Raw genomic sequence first — 12,034 nt, forward strand, 5'->3', positions numbered from 1 at the left:
ATTATTCATTATAAAACCACAACTTCTCAGGCATACCCATACACTTAAAGAAGTACAGAAGATGTTTAGAGTCAATAAAAACTTATCACTAAATCCAATCCATACTCCAAGACATAAACAAGCCAGTATTCCATATGCAGGCTAATTTATGATGTAGTTTATTCAATATTATCTAAATTAAGAAAATAGAATATAACCGCAAAATGCAAAGTACCAGGAATTTAATAAGTGAAAGGGTTTCATTTATCACAGGGCAATTCAAAACAGTTGCAGAAATTGCACAAATTCAGTTTTGTTCAAATAGCCTGACAATGCACATTTTGTATAGATAACTGAATCCCAGACTAAACTAGCGATTTCTTCATCCACTTTTCCACTCTCCCCACCTACATGGATTAAAAATTCAGTCATAAAGCCATATCAGAATCCATAAATGGAAGCATACATTTGACAAACATAGTTTTGATACTATTATATCTATTATACCAAGATTAAAAGATCATAATCTTTTCCAATACAAACTATGGAGAATAAAACTATAAAATCACCTTACTTCCTTGGGTACAAATAAAGAGAGGAAAAGGAAAGAAGGGAAAGCAGCCTGGAAAATTATTAAAACCCTTATTTATTCAATAAATACAATGTTTTAAGCTAAAAACTATACTACTAATTAAACATTTTTTTCATTAAACTTTTAAGAGGCTCACTTGTTATAGAAATTCAGGAGGCTAATTACACAATCCAAATGTATTAGATTTCCAGGACTACAGTTGTATAAAAAGAAAACATTTCTTTTCAAATAATGAAAAAATTCATCCTTTGAAAAATAAGAAAAAGCATAAAATAGCTTAAAGAACTCTTAGCCTTATTATATTTTTCACAATATACACAGACATAAGCATTCAATAATCCCTCAAATGGTTGTTTTCAGTCTCACTCTGGCAGTCTTGAAAAACTTGCACTCTTAAATGACCTTTATTAAAGTTATCAACAAACCACTAATGGAGTTACCTCAGAAAAATCTTGGTGTAAAATATACCTCAATTCCTGAGATCAGGAAAATTTTTTAAGGGAAATACTTGATTTGCCTCACAACACGAGGGCTACATCAAGTGGTCCCAAGCTCTTTTTAGCTACAGTAACACTGCTAGAGTTCTTAGTTTATTGCGATTATTCTAAATTGAATAATTTATTGAATATCAATTTATTCTAAATTGAATATTACTCTAAATTGAATATTGGCGCTCTCACTGTAGGTTCTCCATTCAAAGTGCATTTTAAGTAGAAGGGAGGGGTTTGAGTAAAGAAATCAAATTTTGCCAGACAAAAATTATTGTAACAAATGCAGAAATGGTTATAGCTTACCCTGAATTCAGGAGGCTTAATTAAAATACAGTGGGACAGAGTCTATAAATACACACTCCTGTTAGGTTGTTAGAGACAAGTTGAAGAATGAGATGGTATAGCAGACAGTGGCCCTTAGAACAGGTATTAGAGATTCACAGATAACTTCATGTGACATCTTTATGTCCTCATCTGGTATTTATACAAAATGGATCAATCAACTGCTGAAACAGCTCCCAATTTGAATATTTTTCAGGCACAATCTAAAACACACTCAGAAATCTCCTTCCACATCAGCTAGCTAAGCAAGAACTTAAGGGCTATGTAGTTTGCCCCCAACAATGTGAAAGACAGCTTTAATGTTAATCTCAGTTTTTATCGCTCTGCTTGTACCTTAACTATGGCATAATAGATTTGCTAATTCAAAGGCTGATGGAATCAGGAATCCTGTTACCTATAGATCATTTGAGGTACTTTTTATGCTTGAAAGCATTTTCTTGTATTCTATCAATATCTCTGAAGACGTGCGCTGTAAAAGGCCAAGGAGAACACATAGGGTCTGTCGTTCAGGAAGATCTCTGGAGGTCAACACAGCACTGCAGACAGAAGGATCCAGGTAGGATGGTTCCTGCTCTGCCTTGCCCCTCAGCAAAACCACTTAGTTGCTGACCCTTTAAAACTCCCATTTCTCACAGTTCTGGATGGTGTGGCAGTCCTGATGCTCAGGGCTCTGCTTTGGGGCACCATGTTCTGTGGCTATCTGCAACCTTGGGACAGCGCAGGCAAACACTCTTCAGTAGAAGCAGAAAACAGATGCACGATCCTGCTAGGAGCAGCTGTTGAAGCTGGATCTCTTCCTACTCGTTCTTGCAAACATGGGGGCACTTCGTGAAGCAAGAGGCCAGCCTTGCTAGGATAATTTTTCATTTCCAATGATGTCTTATTCTGCGAATTTCCACTGACATCCGCCACAGGCTTATTCATCCAGGAAGGCAGATCTGCTACACAAAGGCTCTTTCTGTGCTTTCTTAAGTGTGTGTGGGAGCATGTCCAAGTTGTCTCCTTCCTCCTTTACTTTGGCCAGGCAGGTGCCCAAGGGTCCCTCTTCCATCCGTATGCTTGGTGCCATTTGACTCGGTAAGCAGGTCATGGCTTTGTCAAGGCCAGGGAATCAATGGATCTCAATATGATCCTGTGGAGCACCACACAGATCATGATGCAGAGGTAGCGGAAGTTGACACACAGCTGCCAGGCCAAGTAGAAGATGAGCAGCAGGGCTGGAGCTGTGGCACAGCAGGTAAAGTCACCGCTGGCATCCCAGATAAGCACCAATTCATGTCTGGCTGCTATACTTCTGATCCAGTTCCCTGCTAATGGCCTGGAGAAAAGCAGCAGAGAATGGCCCAAGTGATTGGGTCCCTGCTACCCATGTGAGAGACCTGGAAGAAGTTCCTGCCTCCTGGCTTCAGCCTGGCCCAACCCCCTGTTGTTGCTGCCATCTGGAGAGTAAGCCAGTGGATGGAGGATCTCTTTCATTCTCTCTCTCTCTCTCTCTTCCTCTCTCTCTCTTCCTCTCTCTCTCTCTCTCTCGCTCTCTTCCTCCCTCTCTCTGTAACTCAGACTCTCAAATAAATAAATAAACCAATCAGTCATGCCTGAAAGAGCTTCTACCATAGATAGGCAGTTACACTGGCCCCTAGCCTGCCACCCGCCCTCTCCACACTGCATTGCCCCAGGCCTGTAGCCCAACCTCTAGCCTGCGCTGGGCATACTCAGGGAGCAAAGGAGGCAATGATAAGGCCAGAGGGCAGGAGGGTGGGGGACTAGCTTTATTATCAACTTGAAAAACACAGTAAAACCCTAGAACAAAATATTCTTATTTATGGGATTTCATTCATAAGAAAAAGCTTGGATCTCTAATAAAGTATAATCTTTCTAAATGAAAAGAGCTTAGAAAGACCCATATTTACTTGATACACAGTATCCAATTAACATTCTATTTGCATAAAAAGTAATGGAAGGTTTGTTTACAAGAGTATATAATCAGGATCAAAATAAAAACAAACAGTGTTTCTTCTGAGTCCATTCCTACTCCCACATTAATTATTGAATAATTTAGCAAAACCTCAAAAACCAAAGAGGAAAAAAGCACAAATGAATACAAGGATAAAGCTAAACTCAGGAATGACAATGGATTTGCTGGGATACAAATTACATGATGAAAAACAGAAGGAAAAAAGTACAGGATAATCTAAGAAAAGCACCCACTTTAATTTTTTAATTATGTTTTTTCTTTCCTTCATGGAAAGATACAACAGCTGCCTTTAAGCTGTTTTCCCTACCCCTTCTATAGAGTACAACCAAAGATTACAAGAGATATGATTATGTGCCCACAATTCCAAAAATATAGACTTTAATCTGGGGAAGGAAGGGAAAGAACTAAGCTTCATTCAGAAATTGAAGGAAAACCAGACCTACAAATATGAGCAAAACAATTTGTGTTCCAAACCAAAGACTGCCCTATAAATGAAATCTTAAAATTTGGAATTTCAAGGTAAAGCTCCCTTGTGTTCCAAACATTTACACCCCACACGTTCTATTCATACCTTCTGACAAGCTCGTTTGCATACATGTTTATATTCCTTGGCTTTGGACTCAGAATGATAACCTGCACCTAGAGTAGAGAAACAAAAACCAATTGTTAAGTTATCCTCATAATATCAGAGTTCTTGCTTATTTATATAAGTACTCCATAAAACTGATGCCATCCTAGTGAAAATAAACCTATTGCCCATATTTTATAGGTTTTTGAAGATCTAATAGCTTCTTTCTCCACCATAAGCCATACCTATATTCTTTCTCAAAAGCTCTTCTGGCCAGAGGCCCCAGAAATGGTTCATATCCCAAAATCACCTCCTCTCCTCCTTTTGAAAACCTCTTTCCTAGCTATGACTTCTTTTGATCTGGAATTGATAATCCAGGTATGTCAGAAATAATGCCCCTTTGGAGCCAGCATTCTGCTAAAGCAGGTTAAGCCACCATCTGCAATGCCAGCCTCCCATATGGGTACCAGTTTAAGTCCTAGTTGCTCCACTTCCAATCCAGCTCCCTGCTAATGTGTCTAGGAAAGCAGCAGAGGATGACCCAAGTCCTTGGGACCCTGCACCCATGCGAGAGGCCCAGGGGAAACTCCTGGTTCCCAGCTTCAGGCTAGCCCAGCTCTGGCCACTGCAGCCATTTGGAGAGTGAACTAGTAGATATATGATTTCTCTCTGTCTCTCTACCTCTCTCTCTCTCTGCAACTTTACCTTTCAAATAAATTACATAAATTAAAAAAAAAAAAAGAAAGAAAGAAAAAATAAGGTCCCTTCTCTATTGGCCTTCAAAAAGCTCCTGCCACAGGACCAGCACTGTGGTATAGGAGGTGAAGCCACCACCTGCAGAGCTGGAATCCCATGTGGGCGCCAGTTCAATTCCCGACTGCTCCACTTCAGATCCAGCTCCCTGCTAGTGGCCTGGGAGAGCAGCAGAGAATGGCCCATGTGCTTGGATCCTTGCACCCATGAGGGAGATCCTGGCTCCTGACTGCAGCTGGGCCCAGCCCTGGCTGTTGCAGCCATCTGGAAAGTAAAGCAGTGGATGAACAACCTCTAACTTTCAAATAAATAAGTCTTCAAAAAAAATTTGGAAATTACTGTTTAGAATCCAGAATTCTTGAGGCCAGTGCTGTGCATAGTAGGCTAAGCCTCCGCCTGCTGTGACAGCTTCCCATATGGGCTCCAGTTTGTGTCCTAGATGCTCCTCTTTTGACCCAGCTCTCTGCTTATGGTCTGGGAAAGCAGTAGAATATGGCCCAAGTGCTTAGGCCCCTGCACCCATGTGGGAGACCAGAAGAAGCTCCTGGCTTTAGATTGGAGGGACGCCAGGCGTTATGGCCATTTGGGGAGTGAACCAGTGGATGGAAGACCCTTCTCTCTGTCTCTCCCTCTGTCTGTAACTCTCAAATAAATTTAAAAAAAAATCAAAAAAAAAGAAAGAAAGAAAAAAGGAATCCAGAATTCTTAAGAGTAACTTTAGAGAGGACGGTGTCGTGGTGCAGCACATTAAAGCCCCAGCCTGCAGAGGCCAGTGCTGTGGCACAGTGGGCTAAGCCTCTTCCTGCAGTACCAGCATCCCATATGGGCGCCGGTTCATGTCCCAGATGCTCCTCTTCCAATCCAGCTCTCTGCTTTGACCTGGGAAAGTGGTGGAAGATGGCCCAAGTGCTTGGTGGCCCCTGCATCCAAGTGAGAGACCCAGAAGAATCTCCTAGCTCCTGGCTTCAGATTGGTTCAGTTTCCATTGTGGCTATTTGGGGACTGAACCAGTGACTGGAAGGCCTTTCTCTCTATCTCTCCCTCTCTCTGCAACTCTACTTCTCAAATAAATAAAATGTTTTTTAAAAAAAATTTTTTTAAAAAAAGCCCTGATCTATAGCATCACATCCCAAATGGATGCTGGTTCAAGCCCTAGTCGCTCCACTTCCAATCCAGCTCTCCACTAATGTGCCTTGGAGGATGGCCCAAGTCCTTCCACCCCTGTACCACGTGGGAGATCTGGAAGAAGCTCCTGGCTCCTGGCTCCTGGCTTCAGAACAGCTCAGCTCCAGCCATTGGGGCCATTTGGGGAGTGAACCAGCAGATGGAAGATTACTCTGTCTTTACCTCTTTCTGTAATTCTGTGTTTCAAACAAATAAAATCTTTAAAAAAAAAAAAAAAAAAAAAAGAGTAACTTCAGAAAACCAGGTATAGCTCCTGAAAAGCATTTGAGTTTGAGGGGTTGCACATCCTACACATCTTACCCACCCACAACCAATGGAGGCAGGCATATAGGATAAAATTGATTAGTTTTGTGAGCTGGAAGGCCATGCCTTCACCACGCCCTTGTGTGATCTCATCCCCCACTTGACCCCACCTACCACTCAGGCTATGTGAACACTCCCCTTTGGAAGTGGGTAAAAGGCCTGAAACAGGGTAGGCCAGGCCCTTTTTCCCTTTTTGCCGTTATGGACCTTTGTTGCTCTTGTTGCCTCACGCCTTCAGGGCACGAGGCCTCCCGTGCTCTCTGCCTTAGCTTTGCTGCCTGTGAGAAGCTGCTGGTGTTAGCTGCTCTTAACCAAAGGCTTGCTGCACGTGGCTCTCGGCCTGCTCTCTGCTCAGCATGGACCCCAACTTAATTTTCGGACTTTTCTTTCTCCTTTAGATAAAGCCATCACTCTCCTGTGCATTTCTCTCACTAAATGAGAAGCCTAAAAACTTACCATGCTTCCTGGTCTATTTGAGGCAGTATTCAGAATTCTCTGGATTTATGGCAAGAACCCATAAGGCTTATTAATTTCAGGAAATACTAATAGAGCAAATCGATTTCACAACCACCAACACCATCACCCCTACCCAAGCACTTTTACATGCTCTTACTCCCTGTTATGTAGCTCAGGGTATCTCTGAAGCCTCAGAATAGCAGATTCACTGTCTATAGGAGATCCTGGACTGTTGTTTAAAGTCTCAGGGACCCCAGTCTTCTGGCAGTATTTTTCAAAGCATGGGATACTACTGCCAAATAGATAACTTCCATGTATGGATAAGGGCATTAAGTAATGTGATCATGTAAATTTTTCTGATTAGCATAGGGGAAAAGTCTCACTAGATCCATTATTTCATTATTATTTGGTTAGCATTTGCTAATTTTATCACTTAACAAAGGAAATACAGGCTCAGGCTCCAAGCCACTGACCAATATGACACAGATAAAATTTAATCACAGTTTTGTTTTCACTACATTTAAAGTTCCTTTCTCTTTATGACAAATACTTAAATACTTCATTTAAGTAAATAAAAGTTTCAATAAAAGCATATATAAATGGGCATTTCAGGGCCAGAGGTGTGGCACAGCAGAGTAAGCTGCTACTTGGGATTCCTCTGGTTAAAGGCCTGGATGCTCTGCTTCTGATCCAGCTCTCTGCTAGTGTGCCTAGGGAAGCAGCAAAGACGGCCCATTTACTTGGATGCTAGCATCCACATGGGAGACCCCGAGTTCCAGGCTCCTGGCTGCAACCTAACAAAGCCACAACCCTTGCAACCATTTGGAGAATGCACCAGGGAACTGAAGATCTCTTTATCTCTGTCTCTCCCTCTATCATTCTGCCTTTCAAATAAAACATATCTTTAAAAAAGAAGGCACTTAGATAAGGACATTGTGAGCACCAAGAAAAAGAGAACCAGAAGGCATTGTGACGATGTTTAGCAATGAAACTGAAGCAAGGAAAATATAAAGTTAGTTTAGTGAAAATTTTAGTATAACTTTTGCTATCTATGTAAAATGAATTCTGTAAGTAATGCTATTGATCTGTTTAAGAGAAATAAGGGTGTAATTTTCCAGTTCAATGATCTTCAAAAGATCATGAAGGGGATTGCTAGGTCTCCTAGAGTGATAAACATTTAAGAAGTGCAGGGTGGGAAGTGGGGTTGGGGCCACAATGTGGCCTCTGCATTACAAAATAAAGTCCTGGATATCCTCAAAAAAAAAAAAAAAAAAGAAGGCACTTAGCCTAGCTGTTAAGATGCCCCTATACCACATCAGAGTACCTGGGTTGGTTTCTGCAATCTGGCTCCTAACTCCAGCTTCCCAACAATACAGATCCTGGGAGGTAGCAGTGATAGTTCAAGCAATGGGTTTCTGCCACCCAATGGATTGAGTTCCCAGCTCCCAGCTTCAGTCTGGTCTAGCCCTAGACATTGCAGGCATTTAGAGCACAAACCAACATCTCTCTTTTTATACCTATCTTTTCTCTTTCCACTTTTCCCTATTCACTCCCTCTATCCCTCCCTGCATGCCTCTCAAATATTCAAAATAATAACAAGAATCTACCTAAATGATTAATCTAGGCAAGTGTACTGTAGTGTGAAAAAACAGCTCCTCGATGATTAAGGATTTGAAATTTTGTCCATTAAACATGAAAGATATATATTTCTGTATAATCAATCACTCTACCTGATCTTTTAATAAATTAAAAATTGGAGGTATGTCACCCTTAATCCACATAATTCTTGCCCAATTTCCTCTGCTTTTTTGCTGGCCCCCAGTACAAACTTTACCTGATAGCCATTACCTTCTAGTATGTTTCCGAGAAAGGACAGCTATTGTTATGATAATAATAGAAAGTGATGCTTTCCAAACAATCAAAAGCTCTATGCTACTGCTTCTTAAAAATTTCAGATCTCCCGTGTTCATTTTCCAAATGCTCATTCTGAATATGGCAACTCAGTAGGTATCATGGAATATGTACCATCAACATGGCATAGTAGAAAGAACACTGAACCAGGAATCTGAAGGCAGGAGTTCTAGTTCCAGGTCTAGTTTGAACTTGTTATTTAAATAAATGTAACTCATTTCTTTGTAAAAGTATCTATATAAAAAGGAATTAAACCCATTATGTTTTTATATTTTTAGATCCTCCTAGACTTCCCAGGTTGTTTAGTGCAGATATAGACAAACGTCAAAACAGGCCAAACACCAGTTTCACAAAAGTCACTCCATATCAAAGCTGATCCTGCATCAATTTTGCTTGACTGTCTAGGGAAAGATCATAGAAGACCCATCTATTCATTCAGTTTTCACAGAGATTGTCCAAGTTAGACTCTGAAAGCAGGAATACAAAAAGAGCCAAAGGAAAAAGAGCCTGCTGAGCAATACTCGAGCAGAGCCACACTGCTCAGAAACCCAAGACCCTTCAATGATGGGCGGCTCAGGGTCTGAAGTTCACTGTGTCTGTCCCCATGGTCCTCTTGAATAGAGATCACAGAATGATGCAGTACCAAGGACACCAGACTGAGACACAAAGGCCCACTTAAGAGTCTCTCAGCCTGGCCCTGGCACCTAATAGCAGTATGGCTAAGTCACTTAATCTCTCTGGTCTTAAGGTTCCTCAATTAAAATATCAAGAATGTGTGGAGAGTAAAATATCCCATCCCAAAATGCAACTTTTTGGCATATTCCATGGTGGTTATTCAGAGAGGCTGCAGATATGGGATAGCTTTGTGAGGGAGATCTATATCTGGAGAGGACATCAACATTAGTGAAGCTTTTCCGAAGCCCCTAATCTGCCTTATCTACTCAAGAAGAAATAATATCATAACACCTTCTTCCAGAGATCACCAAAGTACATCAGATATTCTTCCAATGACTGTTACATGGGAGACTGTATCTGCATAGGACTTCTATCTGCAGTCCATTTCTTCCCCTCAACCTCTCATAACTGTTGTCATATCTCCAGGTGCCTCGAGCCTGTAAGAGGCATTTCTGTAGCTCAAAATGCTCTGTAAGGGGTGGACATTTGGTGCAGCTGTCAGGTGACCACTTGGGACTCCTACATCTCAAGGCACAGTGCTAAGTTCAAGTTCTGCCTACTCCGCTTTTAACCCAGCTTTCTGTTAATATACATTTTGGGAAGGCAGCAGATGATAGCTCAAGTATTCGGGTCCCTGCCATTCAAGTGGGAGACCTGGGCTGAGGTCCCCACTCTTGGCTGTTACAGGCATTTGAGAGGACTGAACTATTGTTCAAACTAGCTCTCTTGCTCGTGCTCTCACTCTCTGTAACTCTGCCTTTCAAATAAATAACTAAATACTTGTAAAATAAACCTATTGTTTTTCTCCTATTAATCAATTGTCAATTTATTTCAAAGACTAAAGTAATCCAATTTTCAGAGGGAAAAAAGAAAATTTAAAATTTCCCTACAAAGCAAAGTAACTCTAAGATTATATAATTACACTCGAAGATGGCCATAGTCTACTATGGGAGTCAAAACAATTCTTTCAGCAGCATTATTTTAAAAAATGCAAATAAGAGTTGTAAAACTATTTTAAAACTACTTAACATTCTCTAATCTAAATATATCCATCATATGGGGTAAAAACAAATAACGGAGTAGCAGAGTGAAGAAGATACAGAAAGAACTGCTACTAGGAAATCTTTCAACTAGAGGTCCCCATGATATTGAAAGCAAACACTTTCTTGGTTTCAACTACTCTCTGGCAGTTGCCTCCTCCACATGTGAAATGCAGTTCTCAGTGTATTTCAAGGCAAGAAAAAAAATCAACATGACCTTCATCTTCAGAATCACCCATGCAGAGCTTACCTGCATGCACCAGCACAAAGCCCCCTCGTCTGTCTTTCTGGGGCTGCTTTGTTTCCAAGTCTTTGGCTGTTACTTTAACAGCTGAAATCTGAGACAGCCCTTCTCCAGAACTCATCCCCTTCTCCATGGTCATTCTCCAAGATTACCATCTTCTACTGGAAAAAGGGCATACTTCTATCCAAAAGTAACTGCAGAACAGGAATTACCCTAGAGGAAAACAAGCAAAGATGGTATGATTTCTTTCCACTAATACTCCCATTACATTACTTACCAAAAAACCATGGAAAGGGACCTTTCAAAACTTATATTTAAAGTTATGTAACTGGGTAATACAAAGAATATAAAAAGGTTAGAACTTAAATCTGTTCACTGAGAGTAACTGCTTGAAGTCATATAAACAAAAAAAAATTATAAAAAGATCTCACAGTATTTTATCATTCTTCTACACTACGTTGAAGTTATCTTCAATATATCTTAAATATCACTTTTTACTCCCTAAGAACCAAAGGCTAATAATCTCTAGATTATTTTGGAAACACCAAGTGGTGCTGGCAACACCAATGACCCTTGATACAAAGCTTAGATTCTGATAATTTAAATAAAGGAATGGAGAGGTAGGCACTTGGGGCAGGAGTTACAACACAGCTTGGAATGTCCACATCCTACACGCAGTTCCTAGATTCAAGTCCCAGCTCTATTTCCAGGTTTCAGCTTCCTACTAATGCACATCCTGATAAGCAAAAGATGATGACCTAACTATTTGGGTCCCCGATACCCACATGAGAGACCCAGTGAGAGACCCAGACTGAGTTGAATTCCTGGCTCCCCATTTCAGCCTGGCCCAGCCAGGGCTGCTCCAGGCATTTGGGGAATGAACTCATATATGGAACATCTCTTCCTATCCTTCTCTCCCCCTTTCAAATAAAATGAAAAAATAATACAAGTTTGAATGAAGAAAATGAAGCAACATACAGATGCACACATGCTAATTCTTAATCAGTTTTATGTTCCATAGTTGAGTTGCCTAACAAAAATGCAAACAAAGGTATATGACTAAACCAAGAAATTAAAGTAACAACACTTCTGTGAATAGTCATCAATTCATGAAAAACATTATTTCTGAGGCTCTCTAAAGATAAACGAGACATAAAAGTTAATAAAACAAATTACAAATAACTTATGACACAAAGGTTCTATATTTATTTACCAGTTTAAAAGTTTAATAAAAATATTTATCACCAGTTAAAGCTTAATAACAATACCAATATAAGAACACACTTCTTTTTTTCAAAAAAAAAAAAAAAGAACACACTTCTGATTAGGGGAAACTGGATCACTTAAAAATTGACAGAGACCAAAGAAAATCAGAGTAAGCAGGTTGAAATTATTCAATACCCAAGTTCACATCTTTAAGTAAAAATCTGCACCTTAAACTAAATTGAGAAAGGAAGAGAAAAGGCAGCAAGTTTTTCTTTTCCAATGTAAAAAACAGAAATCACTTTCAGTGTTTTGTT

The 12,034-nt window shown here is 40.2% G+C and overlaps 2 protein-coding genes across 14 annotated transcripts in view; both read right to left on the minus strand.

Annotated features, from left to right (window-relative positions):
* The window catches only part of TASP1 (taspase 1), a 361,007-nt gene that overhangs the window by 339,772 nt on the left and 9,201 nt on the right, over nt 1–12,034 (minus strand). For all 13 annotated transcript variants that reach the window (XR_016215997.1, XR_011380008.2, XR_011380009.2 and 10 more), the window contains 2 exons: nt 10,521–10,727; nt 3,951–4,018 (listed from right to left, as the gene is read on the minus strand). Coding sequence is in view for 8 of the 13 variants with exons in the window: in XM_070052103.2 (XP_069908204.2) it covers nt 3,951–4,018; nt 10,521–10,653 (201 nt within the window). In the remaining 5 variants the exon portion in view is untranslated. Of the gene's footprint in view, nt 1–3,950; nt 4,019–10,520; nt 10,728–12,034 lie in introns of those variants that run through there.
* Nucleotides 2–2,415, minus strand: FAM220A (family with sequence similarity 220 member A; the record flags this gene model as incomplete). The annotated part of the gene is given in 3 exon segments (XM_089308734.1): nt 2–43; nt 1,799–2,001; nt 2,112–2,415. Coding segments are annotated over 3 exon segments (549 nt in total), but the record flags the coding sequence as incomplete, so codon positions are not given.

The sequence above is a fragment of the Oryctolagus cuniculus genome, chromosome 11, assembly GCF_051225735.1.
Source record: "Oryctolagus cuniculus isolate XC-2025 breed Fujian yellow rabbit chromosome 11, ASM5122573v1, whole genome shotgun sequence".
NCBI classification, from domain to species: Eukaryota; Metazoa; Chordata; class Mammalia; order Lagomorpha; family Leporidae; genus Oryctolagus; species Oryctolagus cuniculus.